The 22,264-nt window shown below is 47.3% G+C and overlaps 1 protein-coding gene across 1 annotated transcript in view; it reads left to right on the top strand.

The window, feature by feature from the left end:
* The window catches only part of LOC147124920 (sodium- and chloride-dependent neutral and basic amino acid transporter B(0+)-like), a 617,991-nt gene that overhangs the window by 460,450 nt on the left and 135,277 nt on the right, over window positions 1-22,264 (top strand). Inside the window, exons 22-24 of the mRNA XM_085988400.1 lie at window positions 8,945-9,070; window positions 9,697-9,815; window positions 12,118-12,217. Coding sequence (XP_085844526.1) covers window positions 8,945-9,070; window positions 9,697-9,815; window positions 12,118-12,217 — 345 coding nt within the window. The remainder of the gene's footprint in view (window positions 1-8,944; window positions 9,071-9,696; window positions 9,816-12,117; window positions 12,218-22,264) is intronic.

Raw genomic sequence — 22,264 nt, 5'->3', positions numbered from 1 at the left:
CGCATTAAGGTGGCGCGGCGGCCGGCCGCTTTCCCGGCGGCCGCCTGCCCGCACCTCCCTCCCCGGACTCCTCCACCACCCCCCCGCGGCACAGATGTGTGTGGGCCGAGAGCCCGGCACTTCTCCGAGGTGCCGGGCTCATTTTTTCCCCGAATCCAACGGCCAGCGGGCGGCTGCAGGCAGCTCCTCCTTAACAGAAGGAGGAGGCCTGCAGTACCCCAGCCTGCCGCACCGCATCGGGTGCCGCAGCGGGGGATTAGCGCCGCAATCCTGCAGTCAGCGCCCATTGGGAGGCGCTGACACCCTCCAGTAGCGCCCGCAGCCGTCTGGGCGCGGCGCTACTGAATTTTTGGCGCGCGCAGCGGGACTTAGCGCCGGCGCAAAATTTCCGGCGCTAAAGCCCTGGCGCGGGCCCAACTCAATTTCTAGGCCTATAAGTGCACAATGTAGGGCCAGTGATTTCCATTATAAATACATCATATATTGCCAATGTTTTACATTTTATGAAAGAAAATACTGAATTAATTCAAACCTTAAGTATTTATAATTTGAATCACTTTCATCATATGTATTTCTAAGTTAATCAGAGGTAGTTATTATTTATTGATAATATCAATTACTGGCACTGTAGTATGTACTCAAATTGTAAAATACGGAGAGTACATTTTGTTTATATAAAGTTTTGATGTGAAATGTGAGATGCACTAAATCACTCCGTGCAGCACCAGTTATGCCTGTAGATGGCACTGTAATGGGTAATTAGAATGATAACCAGGTAATGTTACATCAAAACACAGGAAAAATTCGGCATTGACCATTTTGGGGTGCTAACATCACCTGGACGCTAAGTTTAGTGCCTGCCGCTAATTGGTGCTGGTGACCACGAAATTGAGTTTTAGCTCCCCAAGAGGGAAGTCGAGTACTAAATCAAGCGCTTCACTTCCTTCTTAATGCGCTAATGTTGGAGTGCGGGGCTAGACCAGCAGCACTGCACACTGGGCTGTGCAGCACTGCCGTGTTCAAAGGCTCCTTACCTCCCTTAAAGGGAAGGGCCATCGCTGCAGGCTCTGCAATTTAAAAAGCACCTACGTGGACCACCAAGGCAGCCGCGGTCCCACGCGATCAGCCCGGCACTCAAGCAGAGTACGGGCTGATTGATCATGGGCAGGATCCCACGAAAAAAAGTCGAACAGGAAAGGTAAGTTTTTTTTCCCACTTACCTCGGCCATGTCACCTTTACTCTTCGCCCCGGAAGCAGCCAACCGCCCGATTCTCGCCTTCCGCAGCTGTTGATGTTTTTGACTGGAGCTGCTGCAGGGGCTAAAGTCAATTTTAGGCCCGGGGCGCTACTGGGGCGATGCACATGATGATGACATCATGATCTCTGGGCGAAGGAGATCGGGGTGCAACGCTGCAGCACCGCCGCAAAACCCCCGCCGAATATGGAAGGAATCAGTGCCAGCGCCGCGCCCAGTCGCAAAGCCATTTGCGCCCCGTTAGTGCCCCCTGGAGGCGCTAACAGGAGGCACAAGAGCACCCAATTTCACCACCACAGACTACATATTCAAATATCCTGGACACTGGGAGCTGCTGCAGTCTGTGTCTGACAAGTAAACACTCTGCTCAGGTATTCCCCTCCCATCCCCATTCTCCCCTGTTACACTCTACTTTTAAATGCTGCTCTCACCGAATGTGCTGGGGAGTCTTACCTGGCACGTAAACATCACGCAGAACTCACAATGTGTTACTCCTTCGAAATATTATAAAAACATAATATAGAATCAGAGATTTATATTATAAGTACATTATATAATGTCAGAGATTTCTATTATAAGTACATAATACTGTCAGTGATACATGTTATAAATAAATAATATAGGTGGCTAAAGAGGATAGCGCCCGAAAATTGGCGCAGGTATTGCGATGCGCGATTAACCTGTGCCCGATGATTGAAATGCAGCCAACACGTCAACTTTGTGCTGCCTACTCATGAACATGATTTCAGGATCCATAAGAACATAAGAAAATCAAAGTTAGGAGCAGGAGTAGACGATACAGCCCCTCGAGCCTGCTCCGCCATTCTCTTATTTTATTTGTTTCTGGGATGTGGGTGTTACTGGCAAGGCCGGCATTTATTGCCCATCCCTAATTGCCCTTTAGAAGGTGGTGGTGAGCCGCTTTCTTGAACCGCTGCAGCCTGTGTGGTGAAGGTACTCCCACAGTGCTGTTAGGGAGGGAGTTGCAGGATTTTGAACCAGCGACGATGAAGAATCGGCGATATACTTCTAAATCAGGATGGCGTGTGACTTGGAGGGTTACTTGGAAGTGGTGGTGTTCCCATGCGTCTGCTGCCCTTGTCCTCCTAGGTGGAAGAGGTTGTGGGTTTGGGAGGTGCTGTCCTCTCTCAGGAAGACAGCATTCATCCTCCCAACCCTCCCACTGCACTTGCTGTTGCCTGTCAGCCAGCCACCCTAGACTGTTGATGCTGAGGCTGTGATGGTACAGTCTGCAGCTGGGCATTCTAGGCCCAGAGCTGCTCAAGGTCATCCTCTAAGGCCATCTGCAGTCTCCCCGACAGAAAGTCAGCAGCCCTCCATCAGACATGCTGCAGCCACTGGCATAGGAGCACTAGGACAGGCAAAGGCACACAGAAGACAGACACTAAGGGAATGCACAAGGGTGATTATTTGACTTTTGTACGCAATATGGCATGGTTTATTTTATAAATTTGGTTTAGATTGTTTATTTCGTGTTGGCTTTTATTTTTCCATTGTGGTCAAGCAGACGCTGTGATGGTCAATGACAGAGGGATGTTAAGGTGTGGGACTGTTGGTGAATGGGGAATTGGGGTTGCGGTTACTGGTATCGCACTCGAATGTGTTCTTCACGTACAGCCCGGGCAGAAAGGGGCTGTCTGGGTCCTCCTCCCTGCCTCTTCCTCTTTCTCCTCGCCTCTTCCTCCTCCTCCTCCGCTGCTCGCTATATATCTGGTGGCAAGGGCTGTGCCCTCATGATAGCGAGGCTGTGCAGCATGTGCAGCAGACCACCACAAATCTTGATACCCGCTCTGCAGGACTCTTCCAGAGCGGTCCAGGCAGCAGAAGCATTGTTTCAGCAGGCCAATGGTCTACTCTATCTCTTTTTCTTCTTAGGCAATCCCTTGGAACCGAGGTAGACTTGCTTCCACATTAAAAATGAGTTCGCAGGTGACTGATGAGTCCAATGCGGGGCGTAAAGTCTCTGTCACAGGTGGGGCAGACGGTGGTTGAAGGGGAGGGTGGGTGGGTGCTTGGGTTGACGTGCGCTTGGCTTCCGCTTGCTCCCGGCGAATAGACTCGAGGTGTTCAGTGCCTTCCCGGATGCCTCTCCTCCACTTTGTGCGGTCTTGGGCCAGGGATTCCCAGGTGTCGATGGAGATGTTACAATTTTTCAAGGAGGCTTTGAGGGTGTCCTTGAACCATTTCCTCTGCCCACCAGGGGCTCTCTTGCCATGCCGGAGCTCCGAGTAGAGCGCTTGTTTTGGGAGTCTCGTATCGGGCATGCGGACAATGCGACCCGTCCATCAGAGCTGATTGAGCGTGGTCAAAGCTTCGATGCTGGGGATGTTGGCCTGAGCAAGAACACTGATGTTGGTGCGCCTAACCTGCCAATGGATTTGCAGGACCTTGCGGAGGCTGCGTTGGTGGTACCTCTCCAGTGCTTTGAGGTGCCTGTGTACATGGTCCATGTCTCTGAGGCATACTGCAGGGCGGATATCACTGCTACTCTGTAGACCATGAGCTTAGTGCCGGGTTTGAGGTCCTGGTCTTCAAACACTCTCTTCCTCAGGCGACCGAAGGCTGCACTGGCACATTGAAGGCAGTGTTGGACTTCGTCATCGACGTCTGCCCTTGTTGACAGTAGGCTCCCGAGATATGGAAATTGGTCCATGTTGTCCAAGGCCTTGTCGTGGATTTTGATAAACGGGGGGCAGTAATGTGTGGCAGGAGCAGGTTGGTAGAGGACCTTTGTCTTACGGATGTTTGTGTAAGGCCCATCCTCTCGTACGCTTCGGTGAAGGTGTTGATGATGGTTTGGAGTTCGATCTCCGAGTGAGCGCAGACGCAAGCGTCGTCTGCACACTGTAATTCGATGACAGAGGACGGGACGACCTTGGATCTGGACTGGAGGCAACGAAGGTTGAACAGTTTCCCGTTTGTTCTGTAAATTAGCTCTGCTCCAGTGGGGAGCTTACTGAGGGTGAGATGGAGCATTGCAGCAAGGAAGATTGAGAAGAGCGTTGGTGCGATGACACAGCCTTGTTTGACCCCAGTTCGTACGTGAATTGGGTCTGTGGTGGAACCATTGGTCAGGATCATGGCTTGCATGTCATCATGAAGCAGGTGGAGGATGGTGACAAACTTTTGAGGGCAGCCGAATTTGAGGAGGGCAGTACATAATCCCTCACGGTTGACAGTGTTGAAGGCCTTTGTGAGATCAAAGAAGGCCATGTACAGCGGTTGGTGCTGTTCCCTGCATTTCTCTTGTAATTGACGTGCTGTGAAGATCACGTTCATTGTGCCCCTTAGTGGACGGAATCCACATTGCGACTCTGGGAGGAGCTCTTCGGCCACTGGGAGAAGGCGATTGAGGAAGATTCTTGTGATGACTTTCCATGTGGCAGACAGCAGGGAAACTCCTCTGTAATTACCGCAATCAGACTTGTCACCTTTCTTGAAGATGGTCACAATTATGGCGTCTCTGAGATCCCCTGGCATGCTCTCCTCCTTCCAGATAAGAGAAATTAGTTCATGAATTCGCGCCAGTAGTGCTTCTCCACCATGCTTTATGCCTCGGCGGGGATTCCATCTGCTCCTGAGGCCTTGTTGTTCTTCAGTTGCCGGATGGCCTTTTCAACCTCATACCGGGCTGGGGTTGTGCTGAGATGGTGCGGGTAGCATGCTGTGGGATGGAGTTGAGGACACTCGCGGCGAAGACAGAGTCACGGTGAAGGAGATCTTTGAAGTGCTCCTTCCAGTGGGCACTGACTGCCTCTCTGTCCTTGATGAGTACCTCTCCGTTCTTGGCCCACAGTGGGGTAGGGCTTTGGGTGCTTGGGCCATAGATGGTCTTGACTGCGCTAAAGAATCCACGCACGTCGTGGTTGTCAGCTAGCTGCTGGCTCTCCTGCGCTTTCTCCACCCACCATCTTTTCTTTAGGTCACGAGTTTTCTGTTGGACCTCGGCCTTCAGGCTTCTGTAGAACTACTTTCTTGCTCCCGAGTTCTGTTGCTGTTTCCAGATCAGGAATGCCTTGCGCTTGTGACTTATTAATTCCTGGATCTCCTGGTCGTTCTCGTCGAACCAGTCTTGGTGTTTCCTGGTCGAGTGACCGAGCGTCTCTTCACAGGTGCTGACTATGGAGGCCTTGAGTGCAGACCAGGCGCTGTGGACACTCTGTGTCTCTGCATCACTGGGAGTCGTCAAGTTGTTTGTGAGGCGCAGGCTGAATAGGGCTTTCTTACCGGGGTCTTTGAGTGCTCCAGCGTTAATTTTCCTGTGGCATTGTTTCTGTTGCCACTGCTGTTTTGGGGCTACATTAATGGAGATGACAGAGCAGATTAGACAGTGGTCTGTCAGCAGTCGTCGGCTCCTGTCATGGCGCGGGTGATGGACGTCCTTGCGGTCCCTCGCTCGGACGATGGTGTAGGGCAACAGATGCCAGTGCTTGGAGCAAGGGTGCTGCCATGAAGCCTTGTACTTGTCTCTCTGACGGAACAAGGTGTTGGTTATGGCAAGGCCATGTTCTAAGCATTTTGGCAGGAGGAGGGTATCATTGGAGTTGGCTTTCCCTACCCACTCTCTGTCGATCACACCGCCCCAGAGGTCTGTATCCTTTCCAACTCTGGCGTTATAGTCACCAAGGAGGATCAGCTTGTTGCCCGTTGGGACTCGGGACAGCGATTGTTCGAGGCTGGAGTAGAATTCCTCTTTGGTCTCTACTGAGGCTTCCAGTGTTGGGGCGTACGCACTGATGACTGTAGCGCACTGGTTCCGGGCTAGGGTGAGCCGAAAAGTCATGAGGCGCTCGTTTATACCGTTTGGGCATCTCAGACTCTCCTATCAGTTCAATTTTTATGGTGAAGCCTATCCCATGGAGGCGGTGTTCATCTTCAGGTTTGCCTTTCCAGAAGAAGGTGTAGCCAGCGCGTTGCTCCTTGAGCTGGCCTTCCCCTGCCTGCTGGGTCTCACTCTATCACATATTGTGTGGCAGTTGGCTTTCATTGTATGTATGCTGTGCACGTGTGTGTGTGTGTGCAACTGAGTCATCAGCCATGCCATCAGCAGATAGCACTTGTCGCCCAGTAGCCACCCTTGGTTTGCAGCTGCCACAGAATACAGACTGCCGCAGAATACCGGGATGCCGGGCATTGACCTGCATGGTTCGCTGCATATGGTCGCACACCAGCTGGACGTTGAGGGAGTGGAATCCCTTTCAGTTCCGGTATATGGCAGAGTTGACAGGCAGTGCCCACAAAGCAATGTGCATGCAGTCAATGGAACACTGCACCATGGGGCAGCCTGCAATCCTTGTGAAGCTGCGTGCTCGCTCCGCCTGCTTGTCTCTGGCAAGAGAGAATGAGGTGTAGTTAGCTCTCTTTGAATAGAGAGCCTCAGTGACCTCCCTTATGCAATAGTAGACAGCAATTGCAAATATCTCCAGCTCCAGCCTGGAAGGAGTCCGATGTGTAAAATTTCAAAGCCATCGTCACTCTCACAGCCACTGGCAATGTGGTCCTCACCTTGCTCTGAGGCTGCAGTTGTGGCTGCGGCAGGTGGCTGATTTCAGTGAGGGCTTCCTCCAAGTGGAATTCCTACTCGTGCACCCATGTACGGCAGCAAGTGGTTTGTGCAGAAGCCTTGAAGTCAGCAAAAAGTCCTTCAGCACCCGCCACACCAGTCCCTGTAGACTTTTGCAACTTGAAACAACTACAGTAAACACCAAACACTTGTAGAATCGTAGCAATAGCGAGAAGAAATCAACCAGCAAGTAACCCGTAATTAGTTGATGATCCCTTTGAATAGCGCTGGTGGGGGGGTCCTTCCTGCTGCTGAATGCATGTTCAGTTGTGTGAGGTTAAGAGAGGGTGCTGGCTGGAGCATTGAGCTCCAAAATGGCACTAATAGTGTCGAGATATCATGAGCTGCTTGCTCTACATACCACCGGCTGATGTTCTCTGTGCGCGTGCTAGCGCCTGCACCAATATGGCGTCCGGCACGATTCGCCCCACAAGTGTGTGCATACGCTGCGGTGCCATTTTGGAGGTCTATGGGCACTCGTAGTGCCCAAAAAAGGGGCACTGACCATCCTAAGTTCACGCTGAAAGAGTCAGTGATTTATATTATAAATAATGGGCCAGAAATTCAGGTTCCCACGGGTAAGTACGCGCTGGGTACTCACGCATAGGCCCAACGAAAGTGCCAGTTTTGTGCATGCACTGCGCATGCATGGGAAACCGAAACTTCCGTTCCCTTAAAGGAAGGGGTTCACAGGTTGAACGTGTGCGCCGGAGAGGCAGCGCGTACACCTGGAACTTCCGGTTTTTTTTCAGCTTTCTCCGGGAGGGTAAGTTTCCAGCAGCTACACTTGTAAAATGTAGTTGCAAGGCCTGCTTTTAACAAGGTAAGTGGTGAATTAAGTTAAATTAAAACAATTTTTCCACAGGTTTATTATTTTTAAATACTTTAAAGAAAGGTTAAGTTAATTTTTAGCCCCATTAGAAACTGTAATTAATTTTTTCAAAAATTTAAATTATTGTTTAAAATAGTTATTTTATGTAATTTATAGTTATTTTAAAAATGTGATAAAAAAAAAATTATTTGAAGTTTTAGTGATGTTTTGGGGCTGAATTGTATTCATAGATTTGACAGCTCTTCCTGTCAAATTTATGAGTGGGCATTCCCTGCTACCATTGGCTCTCCATGGCCCACGTGATCCCAGGGGACGCTTCGAACTGACTGCGCCCCTGGGCTACGCAAGCACTGCGCGCCGGCAGTTGGAGGAGGCTCAGGATTGGAATCCCATGCGGGCCCACAGCACAATGGCCGGCGCGCTAGGTAAATGCAGGTCGAAGGCTTGCACCCACAGGAAGCCTCCAACCTGAATTTCTGGGCCAATATTAGTGCCCCGAAAAAGTTAGCATCCCCGTGGCCGATTTTCCCAGGTAGTGCCCCGAGAGCCAATATTGCGGCACGACGTGCCACAGCGCCACGCGCAACAGCACATAGCGCCACGGTACTGCAGGCCTTCCTCCTCTTATTAAAGGGGAGAGTCCTGGTGCAGCGCGTCCCGGTGCCCAGCTGGACCACCAGGGATCAGGAGTGCCCGCAAACAAGCCCGGCACTCAAGAGGAGTGCCGGGCTCACGGAGAGCAGCCGGAACCCCACGGAGGGGCTTCACGGGGGCCGGGGACAGCAACGGGGGCAGGTGCTGGCAGGCGGCCAGCAACAAAAATGGCCGCCTGCCACCTCCCCTTTAACTAGCAACTGACCCTGGCAGACATAGCGTTCGGCGGTAAGTCGGGGGGTGCCATGCAATATTACAGCCGGGGCATGAGCGGGGCGCTGCGCACGGCAATTGCATCATCGCCGGTGGCGCAGCGCCGCCGCTAACCTCCCACTGAATTTTGCAGGAGGCGTTAGTGGCGCAGCGCCCAGATGCTAGTTGATTTGCGCAAATCAACCGAATTTAGCCCCCTTCATAATTTATATTATAAATACATAATATAGAGTCAGTTATTTATTATATATACATATCATTGCATAGTTGTAACTATAATGTAATCCATTCAGCAAATTTTGATAAATTTTTGAAAATCTGGATTCTAAAGATTCAATGTCAGTTTACAGTATTTCTTTTTTAAGCACCATTAATTGCACCATTTCTATTGTATCCACTGTTTAGGTTTCGGTTTGGCTTTCATTGCCTACCCCGAGGCTCTTGCACATTTGCCGTGGGCACCTTTATGGTCCATTTTATTTTTCTTCATGCTGGTCACTCTGGGAATCGACACTCAATTTGCAGCTGTAGGCAAGAATGACATTACTTCATTTAACCAATCACTTTACACTTTTATAAAAGGAAGTTTTGTAAATTATTATGTTTATAATATAAGGTGAGAAATTACTGCTGGTGATGTTAGTGGACGAATGTGTAATTTTTTTTGTGGCAATTCTCTGCTCACGGCCTTAATGGAGCATCAACCTGTTTGTTTTAAATGGGTTAACACCTGCAGTAAAGTAACATTCAGGGGAAGTCACCCCAATATCTGGTACAGTTCATAGTACAATTTCTGTTAGATTTTTATTGCAGTGGTTTTGAACCTCACTGTTCAGGTTATAATTCCTTTCCCTGTTCTTTTTCCCAAACTGTACCACCTCACATTTCTCAGCTTGTGCTCAGCTACTGCTGCACACTGTCTGAGGTTAATAATTATGCAGATTGAGGTACATCCCTAAAAGTTTCCCACACAACAGAGTAACAGGAACAGGATGGGGTAAAATGCATGTTTCAGAGAGCGGACTCATGGACAGAGGAAGCTCTCCTCATCTGCTCTTCTGGTCTGCAGGGCTTTGGTCTCTCCAGTGGTGGGTTTCTCTGGGACTGTGTAAATTATTAATTAATTACTGATCTTATTTAGCATTTTATTTCATCAGAAACAATTATAACAGCCCTGCTGGACCAGTTCCCTAAGTTTCTGCGATCAAAGCGCCTTTATCTGACAACTGGTGTTTGCTTGTTATTTTATTTCCTTGGCCTTGTATGTGTAACACAGGTATGTTGTCCTTTAATAGTTTGCTACTTTTCCACATGTAGAGCTGGTTATAGCCCTGTGAAATCAGAAATTTCACAGGAGTAAGTAATAAAGAAGGACCTGGTGTGTTGGTCCTGTTGTTTTTCCATTTGTTTAATATTGTGCAGTGATGGTGTGGGACTGACTGACCCTTCCCCATCTACTGTTACTAAATACAGAGCCTGGTTAAAGAGATGAAACTCCGCTTTGTTCTCACCCTGTGAATCAGATTTACATTGTGTTCATTTTAAATCAGCAGGATATTGTTGGAAATCTTCTCTTTCAATGTAGGGATGACTAGTTTGGTAAGTTTCTTTCTCAGTGTTAGTTTGACTCAGTTGGTAACACTCTCCCCTCTGATCAGAAGATTGTGGCTTGTAAACCCCAACCCAGGATTTAAGCCCATAATCTAGGCTGACACTTCAGTGCAGTGCTGAGGGAGTGCTGCATCATCAGAACTGGAGGCTGTTGTGGTATTGGGGAGCTATGATGTGGTGGGAATATCAGAAACATGGGTGAATACAGGGTGTGGAAATGAAAATAATATTCAGAAATCGTGCAGGGAGATAAGAGACAGGACTTACTGCAATAAATGCAAGAAAATGCAGAAGCACGTTAAAAGATGATAAGAGAGACAAAGGGAGATTTGGTAGAAGGCATTGCAGTTGAGGCTAAGCTTAACAATAAAATAGTTCCTTCAGTACCATGACAGCAGGAAGGCAGCAGAGAGGATGTAGAAAACATAAAGGACTCAAACAGCTTGAATCTGAAATGAATAAAATGTGTGAAAATCCTGAATGCTGACCGTCTCCAAGTACTCACAAGAGAAAATATGAGCAACAAGCCCTCTCCAGACTGCGATATCCCAAGCAAAATCAATAACTTCTTCATAAATTACATGAAAGTCAAAGACAGTGCAAATGGGCTTAAAACATAGAAAAAAAACCTAGGGCTGCATGGTGTTTACTCCAGAGCACCGAGAGAGACTAGGGAGGAGATCTCTGAAGCACTGACAATCATTGTGATGGAGGCAATGAATGCTGGAGTTGAGAGTGGATGGCACACATACTTCATGAATGGTGTGAAACAGCTAAAAATGAAGCTGAACAAGACCAAGGAATCATAGTAGACACAACGGTAAACAGGTCCAACCAATACAGATCAGCAACAACAAACCCAAACAGCATGTTCAACTACATCACAACAATGGTAGAATATAATCAGAGGAGGAGATCATCACACTTTATAGTGCTCTGGTCAGACCCCACCTTGACTATCACATCCAGTTCTTCCAAGAAAGGAGCGACACATTCAAGCACAGGAGGCCGTGCAGAGAAGAGCCACAGGCTGATCCTCAGTGTCAGGGGTTTGAGATTTGAGGACAGACTGGAGAAATTGGGCTTTTCAGCCTGGAGACGGGGCATCAGAGAGGTCATCATATAGAGAAATCTAAGAGTGTTAATGATATAGAAATAGTTAATCTGTGGCACATGGGAGGATGGCTTCAAACTGGTAAGAGTAATTTTAGAGCTGATATCAGGAAATTCTCCAGCACACAGAGTGGAACTAATTTCCTCATCGAGCAGTGGAGGATAAAACCCTGGAATCATTGAAGAGACAATCAGATGCTGCAATGGTGAGATGTTAGCATCGCCCTTAATGGTTGAATAAAGATGGGCTGAATGGCCTTCCTCATCCATTATTATGTCGTGGTCTCTAAACTGGCTACTGCATTTACCCACATAACCATGTTAACGGGACGATGCATTGCGACTGGGCCAGAAGTGGCAGATGCAATTTAATAAAGGGAAAAGTAATGTTGTGAGATCCAGCAGAGGGAAGGTTGATGTGGAGTTTGTGTTAAATGGGAATGTAGCTGAGGTATTGGAAAAGGAGAGAAATCTTGGGGATTTTCATAGACAAGTCACTAAAACCATTAGCACAATGGTCCCAGGCAATTAAAAAAGGAGACGGGATGGTGAGATGCATAGCAAGGGGCATAACGCATAAACTCAGGAGTCCTTGGCCCTAGTGAGATCACATCTGGAGAACTGTGAGCACTTTTGGTCTGCCCCTTTCAAAAAGGATGTTCAGTTATTGAACAGCTACACAGTTGTTCCAAGAACTTAAAGGAATGAGGAAAAATTGAGCTAATAAGTTAGAATTGGGTGGTTTGTAGTTGAGTAAAAGCGTAATTTTTCATATTCCATTAATCACTTATTTTGAATGTTAGAATGTTATGGTTTTCTCATGCAAAATTTTCTAATTTTCCATTTAATTTTAGGCTGGGATTTACTGGTTAAATTTAATTGATTATTTCTGTACTGGATGGATTCTCATTACAATTGCTGTGCTGGAACTCATCGGTCTAAGCTGGATCTACGGTAAGTACAACAGGGAAAGCAGTGAAACAAAATAAAATAATTCAATTAATAAGTGTTATGTTCATTAATAACTAGTCGTTTTTATTAAGAACAGCTAGCTTTTGCTAGACACTTTATTGAGCACATGTGGACTAGGTACAGTATCTGTAGAGGCCTCCATCTTGACTGCTGCCTTGTGGGTAGCCTAGTGCATCATGGGTAGCCCACTCTTATATACATACAGCACCACCTAGTATACCATTCCAGAATGACAGGTTACTGATCATTACATCCCCCTTTCTTTGAGGTTAAACAAAATCAGTATCAATCAATATCAATCAATAACAACATAAACATCTTCAACAGTCAATACATTTCCAATGTAGTTTTCTTTGTACTCAAAGATTAAGTCTATCAGGCTTTTTTACTTCACGTGTGGATCTTCTCAGCACAGGTAAGTCTGATGTGTTTTCATGAGAGCCTGTATGTGTATTTGTGTTAGATTGTTCTGGTGGTGAGTGACAAGATTCAGTTGCGGCATTGTCATCGATTTGCTCTTCGATAGTGTCTTGTGTTTTTAGGAGGGAACGGCGGTTCCTCCTGAGAATCTGTCCTTCCTCAGTTCTAACAGTGTATGACCTTGGTCCTACTTCCTCGAGAACTGTAGCTTTCCTGTTCCATGCATCTGGATCCTCAATCCTGACAACATCATCCCTTGTCAATGGTTTCAGAGTTTTGGATCACTTGTCATAGTATGGTTTCTGTTTCAGCTTTAACAGTTGAAGTCTCTGTCTCAGTTCCTTACTCTGCTTTTCTTTTGCACAGCAGGGTAGCGTGGTATGCAACTTGTGACCCATTAGGAGTTCAGAAGGTGAAGAACCAGAGTCTAAAGGTGAGGCTCGGTAGCTCAGCAGGGCGAGATAAGGATCAGACTTGCTTTCTGTTGCTTTCTTCAGTAGCTGCTTGAGAACTTGAACACCTTTCTCTGCCTTACCATTCGACTGAGCATACAAAGGACTGGATGTGATGTGTTGAAAGTCATAATGTGCTGCAAACTGTTGCCACTCCTTACAGTTGAAGCACGGACCATTGTTGCTAATGGCAATCCTGGGAATTCCATGTCTGGCGAAGATGGATTTCACATGCATTATGACACTGCTTGCTGTGGTGCTTGAGAGCAGCGCCATCTCAGGATAGTTAGAAAAGTAGTCAATCACTATTAAATAGTCTTTACCATTTAAATGAAAAAGGTCCATACGAACCTTTTGCCATGGTGCTGTTGGTATGTCAGCTACTATCATTGGTTCCTTTGCTTGTTTGTTTTGGTGTTTCTGATATGTCTCACATTTACCTATCATGTTCTCAATGTCCGTATTTATGCCAGGCCAATAAACAGTGTCTCTTGCTCTCCTTTTGCATTTTTCAATTCCGAGGTGACCCTCATGAATCCTTTTGAGCATGTCTTGACGTAGAGCCTGTGGAATGACTATTCTGTTCTGTTTTAGTAATAGTCCACTTGCGACACTCAATTCTGACCTTATGTGAAAATATTTTGGACAAGAACCTTTTGGCCAACCATGATGAATGTTCTCTATTACTGTTTGTAATATTGTATCTTTCACTGTTTCTTCCGCTATTTGCTTTGATTTTGTGTCTGACACGGGCATCACAGCAGTGACCATACTCACATGAACATCCACGTCTTCTTCAGTAGAGCTCACATGACTCATTGTGGGTGCTCGGGATAGTGCATCTGCTAACACTATGTATTTGCCTGGTGTGTAGATCAGTTCAAAGTCATATCTTTGCAGCTTCATCGTGAGTCATTGAATCCTTGGAGACATCTCATTCAGGTTCCTTTTTATGATGGCAACCAGTGGGCTGTGGTCTGTCTCAACTGTGAAGGTGGGAAGTCCATATATGTGGCCATGAAACTTTTCTAGTCCAACTACCAAGCCTAGACATTCCTTTTCAATCTGGGCGTATCGACACTCAGTATCAGTCATAGACCTGGAGGCATAGGCAACAGGCTTCCAATCTTCACCCTCTGCTTGTAGCAAGACCGCACCTAGGCCATCTTTTGATGCATCCGTTGACACTTTGATTCTCTTTGTTGGGTCAAAGAAGGTGAGTACAGGTGTGGTTGTCAGCACTGTTTTGAGATTTAACCACTCTTGTTCATGTCTTTCTGTCCATGCGAACTCATTTGTTTTACGTAGCAGGTCTCGCAGACAGGCTGTCTTGGCTGAGAAGTTAGGAATGAACTTTCCAATGAAGTTTATCATCTCCATGATGCGTAGCACTCCTTTTTTGTCAGTGGGTCGGGGCATTTTGAGTATAGCGTTTACTTTTTCCATATCTGGCTCTATTCCTTTACCAGATAGATTATCTCCTAGGAAAGTGACTTCCTGGACGCCAAACTGACACTTGGCTTTGTTGAGCTTAAGTCCATTCCGACGCATGCTCTGTAGCACTTTAGTCAGTCTCTCATTGTGTTCTTTCAGTGTGGAGCCCCAGATGATGATGTCATCAACATAGACCCGAACTCCTTCCAGACCTTCAATTATGTGTTCCATCGCTCTATGAAAGATTTCAGATGCAGATATATCCCGAAAGGCATTCTGAGGAAACAATACCTGCCAAATGGTGTGTTGAAGGTACAGTATTTGGTGCTCTCTTCATCCAGTTTTAGTTGCCAAAATCCTTGTGAGGCATCGAGCTTTGTAAAGTATCTGGCACCTGACATTTCACTGGTGATTTCTTCTCGCTTGGGAATCTGGTAGTGTTCACGTTTTATGTTTGCATTTAAGTCCTTTGGATCCATGCATATTCTTAGATCATTGTTCTTTTTCTTTACACATACCATGGAGTTAACCCAGTCTGTTGGCTCTTCGACTGTCCTGATGACTCCTAGTGTGGTCATTCTGTCCAGTTCATTCTTGAGCCGGTCACACAGGGGTGCTGGAACTCTTCATGGAACATGTACCACTGGCTGAGCATCGTCCTTTAGCTGGATCTTGTAAGTGAATGGTAGAACTCCAAATCCTTTGAACACATCCTGGAAATTATTCACTACAGAATCCACTGAGTCATCTGGTCTGCTTATGGCACAGTTTATACGGTAGACTCTCTTGACCAGTTCTAAGTCCTCACAAGCTTTGTCACTCAGTATTGAATCAAGTCCTTCAGCCACAACAGAAAACATGAGATGATGCACTTTGTCTCTGACTGTCACTTTAAGTCTGCATACACCTAAGCTATCTATTTTCTGTCCATTATAGTCCTTCAGTAGTACTGACTTTTTCTGTATTTTGGGCTTTTCTTTCATATTGTTAATGTCACTCATACTGATTAAGTTTGCTTTTGCCCCAGTGTCTAGTTTCAATGTAACTAATGCTCCATTTACCTGCAGTGGGATCATCCGTTTGTCCTCTTTTACTGCATTAACTTTATGTTCAGCATTGTTAATTCCTGAGGGCTGCACATTTTCTGTATCCTTTTTGACATAATCGATAGATCCTGTTCTGCTGATTTGGAATTCCTCATGGTAAGGTGCAGACCCTTCTACCTGCCTCGGGAATTCACGGCTGTTATCATCACTGCGGTCTACATCCCACCACACGCTAATGCCAAACTAGCACTGAAGGACCTCTACAGGGCCATCAGCGAACAACAAACTGCGCACCCAGACGGTGCTTTTATCGTTGCGGGGGACTTCAATCACATAAACCTAAAATCTGTACTCCCAAAATTCCACCAGAATGTTTCCTGCCCCACAAGAGGGGAGAACACACTGGATCAAGTCTACACGAGCATTGTAGATGCTTATAAGGCCATTCCCTGCCCCCACCTTGGGAAGTCTGACCACCTCTCCTTGTTTTTAGCCCCGGCATACAAACCGCTCATCAAAAGAGTGAAAACATCGGTAAGATCAGTGAAAGTATGGCCCGAGGGGGCAGTCTCAGAGCTTCAGGATTGCTTCGAACGCACTGATTGGAGCATGTTTGCCCATACTGACATCGAGGAATACACATCCACAGTGCTATTCTAATCAACAGTTGCGTCGAGATCGTCACAACCCATAAAAATATCAGGACATACCCCAACCACAAACCCTGGATGAATGGGGAGGTCCGCTCGCTGTTGAAAGCACGTGACGTAGCATTTAATCTGGCGATGCGGTGGCTTACAGTGCAGCTAGGACCAACCTAAAAAAGGGTATCAGGACTGCAAAAAGAAAACAGACACTGAGGATTGAGGATCATTTCCACAACAACTCAGACCCCTGGCGCATGTGGCAAGGCATCCAGTCTATCACTGATTATAAGAGTAAAAACACCAGCCCCCCGGTTAGCGATGCCTCCCTTCCGGAGGAGCTTAACAACTTCTATGCTCGCTTTGACAGAGACAACAGGGAGCCGGCTACCAAAGCCTTGCCACCCCCGGAAGACTAGGTGCTCACTCTGTCGACCTCCGATGTAAGGGGTGTTCTACGCGGAGTGAACACACGTAAGGCTGCTGGACCTGATAGCATCCCTGGACGGGTACTCAAAGAATGTGCTGATCAGCTGGCTGATGTCTTCACCGCCATCTTCAATCTGTCACTGGCCCAGGCAGTAGTCCCTACATGCTTCAAGACCGCCACCATTATTCCTGTGCCAAAGCAAACGGCTGTGACGTGTCTGAATGACTATCGACCTGTCGCACTCACACCCATCATAATGAAGTGTTTCGAGAGACTGGTCCTGGCTCACATCAAAGCCAGTGTTCCCGCCTCTCTTGACCAACACCAGTTTGCCTATCATGCAAACAGATCAACGGAGGATGCAATCACAACTGCTCTAAATTCTGCATTGAAACACTTAGACGGTAAAGAGACCTACATCAGAATGCTGTTCATAGACTACAGCTCAGCATTCAACACTATCGTCCCCAACAAGCTGTCCACCAAACTCCACACTCTTGGCCTGAACACTTCCCTTTGCAACTGGACCCTGGACTTCCTAACTAACAGACCCCAGTCTGTCAAATTAGGTAACCACACCTCCGCCCCCCCTGACCCTGAACACGGGGGCCCCACAAGGTTGTGTGCTGAGCCCCCTCCTCTACTCCCTCTTCACCCACGACTGTGTGGCTGTTCATGGCTCCAACACCATCATCAAGTTTGCGGATGATACCATGGTGGTAGGCCAGATCACCAACAACGATGAGTCAGCCTACAGGGAGGAGGTCCAGCACCTCATGAAGTGGTGTGCCGATAACAACCTGGCCCTTAACATCAAGAAAACCAAGGAAATCATTGTGGACTTCAGGAAATCTAAAGGCAGAAGACACACCCCCATCCACATCCCTGGGGCTGTGGTGGAAAGGGTGGACAGCTTTAAGTTCCTCGGAGTCCACATCACGGAAGACCTCTCCTGGTCCCTCAATACCTCCTCTTTGGTGAAGAAGGCCCAGCAGCGCCTATATTTCCTAAGGAGGCTGAAGGGATGTAACCTGTCACCCCAGATCCTCTCTAACTTTTACCGCTGCACAATAGAGAGCATCCTGACGAACTGTATCACAGTGTGGTATGGCAGCTGTAGCTCCTATGACCGGAAAGCCCTGCAGCGGGTAGTCAAAACTGCCCAACGCATTACCGGCACCCGGCTACCGACCATTGAGAACATCTGCCAGAAACGCTGTTTACAGAGGTCACTGACCATCATCAAAGACCCTACCCACCCCAGCCACAGTTTGTTCGCCCCCCCTGCCATCTGGGAGACGCTACAGATGCATTCGCACCCGAACGACCAGATTTAGGAACAGCTTCTTTCCCAGGGCTGTCGTCCTATTGAACTCTGCAAATAAACTCTAAAGCCTGCACATCTGCCAATGCACTTTATTATGTTTATGTTTATGTTTACGTTACAAGCCAAATGTATGTTAAATGTCTTAATCAAAATGTACACTCTTGGGAGCCGCAAGCTTACATTTCGTTGTACTGCACTTGTGCACTAACAATGACAATAAAGTTGATTATTATTATTATTATTATTATTATATTGTCACATGACACCATTCCTACAAAACATGTCTCACTTAAATCAGTGTCCTCAATTACATTAGTTTTTACTTTTGAAAAGCATTGTTTGGCAAAGTGACTCCTTCCATGACATTTTGTGCACATTTTTCCAAACGCTGGACATTGTTTTAACTGGTGTTTGTAACCACAGCGTTTACAATTAAAAATTCCTTCCTCCGATTGCTTTTCACTTCTGTTCTGCCCATGTTTCTTCCCCTTGTAGGACACAGCACCGACAGCAGCACTTACTGCAATCGCATCATCATTGATTTCACTGAAAGTCTTGGCATGCTTTTGAGTTAGCTCGCTAGCTTGGCATATTTTCACAGCAATTTCCAATGTTAGTTCGGTTTCTCTCAACAGACGTTCCCTGACTTTTTTATCATGAATACCAAACACAATCTGGTCACGAATCATGGATGCTTTCAGCTCAGAGAAATTACATGTCTGTGCTTTCAGTTTCAGATCAGTCAAAAAGCTATCAAAAGTCTCATTTTGCTGCTGTGTCTGAGAACGGAAGATGTAGCTCTCATAGGTTTCATTCTTTTTGGGAGAACAATGTGTATCAATCTTCTTTAGCACATCGTCTAATTTTTCTCTGTTCTCCTCTGGATTAAATACAAATGTATTAAATACCTCTATCGCCTGTGGGCCTGCAACTGTGAGCAGCAACACTATTTTCCTTGCGTCTGGCTTTGTACCGTACCCGATGGCAGCAATGTAGAGTTTGAATTGTTGTTTAAAAGTCTGCCAATTGTAGTCGCCATTTCCTATGAGTTTCAAACGCTCTGGTGGCTTCAAATTCTCCATGTCGCGTTGCACAATATTCAGCAGATCTTACCAATCCTGGTACCATGTTATGTTCATTAATAACTAGTCGTTTTTATTAAGAACAGGTAGCTTTTGCTAGAAACTTTATTGAGCACATGTGGATTAGGTACAGTATCTGTAGAGGCCTCCATCTTGACTGCTGCCTTGTGGGTAGCCCACTCTTATATACATACAGCACCACCTAGTGTACCATTCCAGAATGACAGGTGACTGATCATTACAATAACTACTTGAGTGGCAATTTTGCCAGCCCTGGAGAGGCGGGTGTGGAAGCGGGACTGCCGGGAATATGGCAGAATTTGGGGGCGGGTGCCTAACCCACTCCCAACCCGCCTGCATGCCATCTTCCTAGGAATCGGGTAGCCGTCCCGCACCGTGCCCCATCTCCTTGGAGACGGGAAGGGATTAAAGCCTATTAACTGCCTGTTAACAGGCAATTAACAGGCAGAAAATAGGATTATCCCCTTTTTGCTTCCTGAAGGCTCCAAAACCCGCCAGCTCAGCTCAGCGAGTACTGGGTCTGCGGGGATCGGGGGGGCGGGGGCAAAACTGTGCTGTGAAGGTAAGTGATGGGTGCGCGAGTGTAGAGGTGAGTATCTGAGGTAAGTGCAAAGCGTTTTTAAAAGTGTACTTACCTTTGTTTCTTCCTGCAGGCTTCAGTTGGTTTGTATGCGGAGAGTCTCGGACCTCCGTGTTGCAGATGAGAGATGGCTATTGCATTCTCAGATGCAAAAAACATCTCATTTCTGTAAAAGAAAGAAGTTTGATCAGGTCAATTTTTGACAGATGAAACGTCATACGTTGACATTCTCTGCAATCAGCTTTCCTTTAATTGGCCCGCTGGGCGGGCTTAACAAGGTCAATCAAGGGAAAATAGCGTGGGTTGGCCACAAATCGATGGAAGCGGGACATCGACCTGCCAAGCAGCAGTCCCGCCTCCAACGCGCTCCCATTAACAAATTCACCCCATCATGTATCTTCAGAAGAAGCAAAACAAGTGAATAGCGTGATGTGATGTAGATAGTCCTTCATATCTGAAGATGATGAGAATTCAAGTGCTCTCTTTAGTTGTCAAAGCTCGTTCTCCATTTAGTTCCAAGGCCAATATGAAACAGGCAGTGCCTTCTGCATCCTTCGCCCAGGAAGCCCCCTGGTTCTTGTTGGCTTTGATTTTGCTGCAGCCAATTTCCTGCTAATTGCTGATTTAATGTCCAAACATCTTCACCCCGATTTGAACAGCTGTTTTTCATAGTCATAGAGTCATAGTGAGTGTCTCCACTTCCACCAGTTCTGTCGGTAGCGAGTTCCAGGTCCTCACCACTCACTGCGTAAAAAAGTATTCCCTCACGTCCCCCCCTGTATCTCTTGACCAAAAACTTAAATCTTTGTCCCCGAGTGATTCTACCATTAACTAGTGGAACAGCCTTTCCCCGTCTAGCCTATCCAAACCTGTCATAATCTTGTACACCTCTATCAAATCACTCCTCAACCTCCTTTGCTCTAATGAAAACAAATCCAGCTTCTCCAACCTGTCCTTGTATCTAAGATCCCCCATCCCCAGAACCATTCTGGTAAATCTCCTCTGCACCCTCTCAAGGGCCTTCACATCCTTCCTAAAGTGTGGTGACCAGACTGAACACAATACTCCAGTTTTGGCCTAACCAGCACTTTATAAAGGTTCAGCATATCTTCCCTACTTTTGTACTCAATACCTCTATTTATGAAGCCCAAGATTCCATAATCTTTGCTCACCACACTCTCAATATGTCCCGCCACCTTCAGGGACCTATTCACATTAACTCCCAAGTCCCTCTGTCCCTGCACACTCTGTAAAACTGTGCCATTATGTGTATATTGCCTCTCCCTGTCCCTTCTGCCAAAATGCATCACCTCACACTTCTCTGCATTAAATTCCATCTACCACTTGTCTGCCCATTCTGCTAGCCTGTCTATGTCCTGTTGCAGTCGATTGGTATCATCTTCACTGTTTGCCACACCCCAAGTTTGGTGTCATCGGCAAATTTAGAAATTCTGCTCTGTATTCCAATATCCAGGTCATTTATGGATAAATATCTATCTATCTATTTTATTTTTATCTATATATATAAAATTGCTCTTCTGTCTGTCTGTCTGTCCTTCCGTCTGTCTGTCTGTCTTCTATACACTCAAAAATTATAGAGCGTACCTACACATGTGTTACATCAAAAGAAAGCTTACGATTCCGGAATGGTCATAAGCATATTTACTTTTTGGTCAGACAAAAATTGTGCCGACGGTATACAAAAAATGTTCAAAATTCCGCTCATTATCCACTCATTAGCATCGAGTGACGTCAAGGTTGACCAATCGTACAATTGAGCGATGTGACGGTCGACCAATCGCTGCGTCACGGGGGCGGGTTCATTGCGCGTGCGGGCGGCCCGTCCTAGAGTGGAGTGACGTGACGATTGACCAATCCTACAGTTCAGTGACCTGACGGTTGACCAATCGGTGCGTGTGTGGGCGGGCCTAATCATTCTGAACTGAGGTGAGTGTCAGCCATCTTGATTCGTAAGTTGATTTTTTTTTCCCACTTACTGTACGTGTGGAGGGGATTTTATCCAGCACAAATTCGGTACTTAGGAGCCCAACTAACTCATTATATTATTTGCATGTAATAAATGAGTCCAGTATATCAATTTTTTCTCGAGGTCTGATGCCTGTAGGCCTCAGGCCTTGAAGCCTGGGCCTCTGTTTGCCAGCCATGCTCGACCGAGGCAATTGTCCCTGTGCTTGTGGCAAGCTCCTCCCCCCCCTCACCCCCCCCTGCAGTCTCCCCCATCACGTTACCTGGGGCAACAGCATCGGCCGCGAGGGACACGGGACAGGCACAGGGTGCGCGCGCAGCAGGCGACACACACAAGCCCGAGGCACAGAGCGCGGGGAGAGGGTGAGCGGCGGTGTCTCGCTCTCTCTCTCTTCCCCGTGCAGGCCCAGTTGCAATCAGCGGTAATGAAGCCGGCTGGGGCGGGAGGCCGGTGAATGGGAGGGCAGGGCGGGGCCGGTGCTCAGGAGGGCCGGTACTCGGGAGGGCGGGGCCGGTGCTTGGGAGGGCGGCGGGGGTAGGGGGCCGGTGCTCAGGAGGGCAGGGGGGGTGGTGCTCGGGAGGGCGGGAAGGGGGGGAAGGGAGGGAG

Source organism: Somniosus microcephalus, chromosome 1 (genome assembly GCF_052327205.1).
Source record: "Somniosus microcephalus isolate GS21.2 chromosome 1, FLI_Smic_1.0, whole genome shotgun sequence".
NCBI classification, from domain to species: Eukaryota; Metazoa; Chordata; class Chondrichthyes; order Squaliformes; family Somniosidae; genus Somniosus; species Somniosus microcephalus.
Note: the sequence above shows the minus strand (reverse complement) of the source record. Positions and strands in the feature narration are given on the sequence as shown.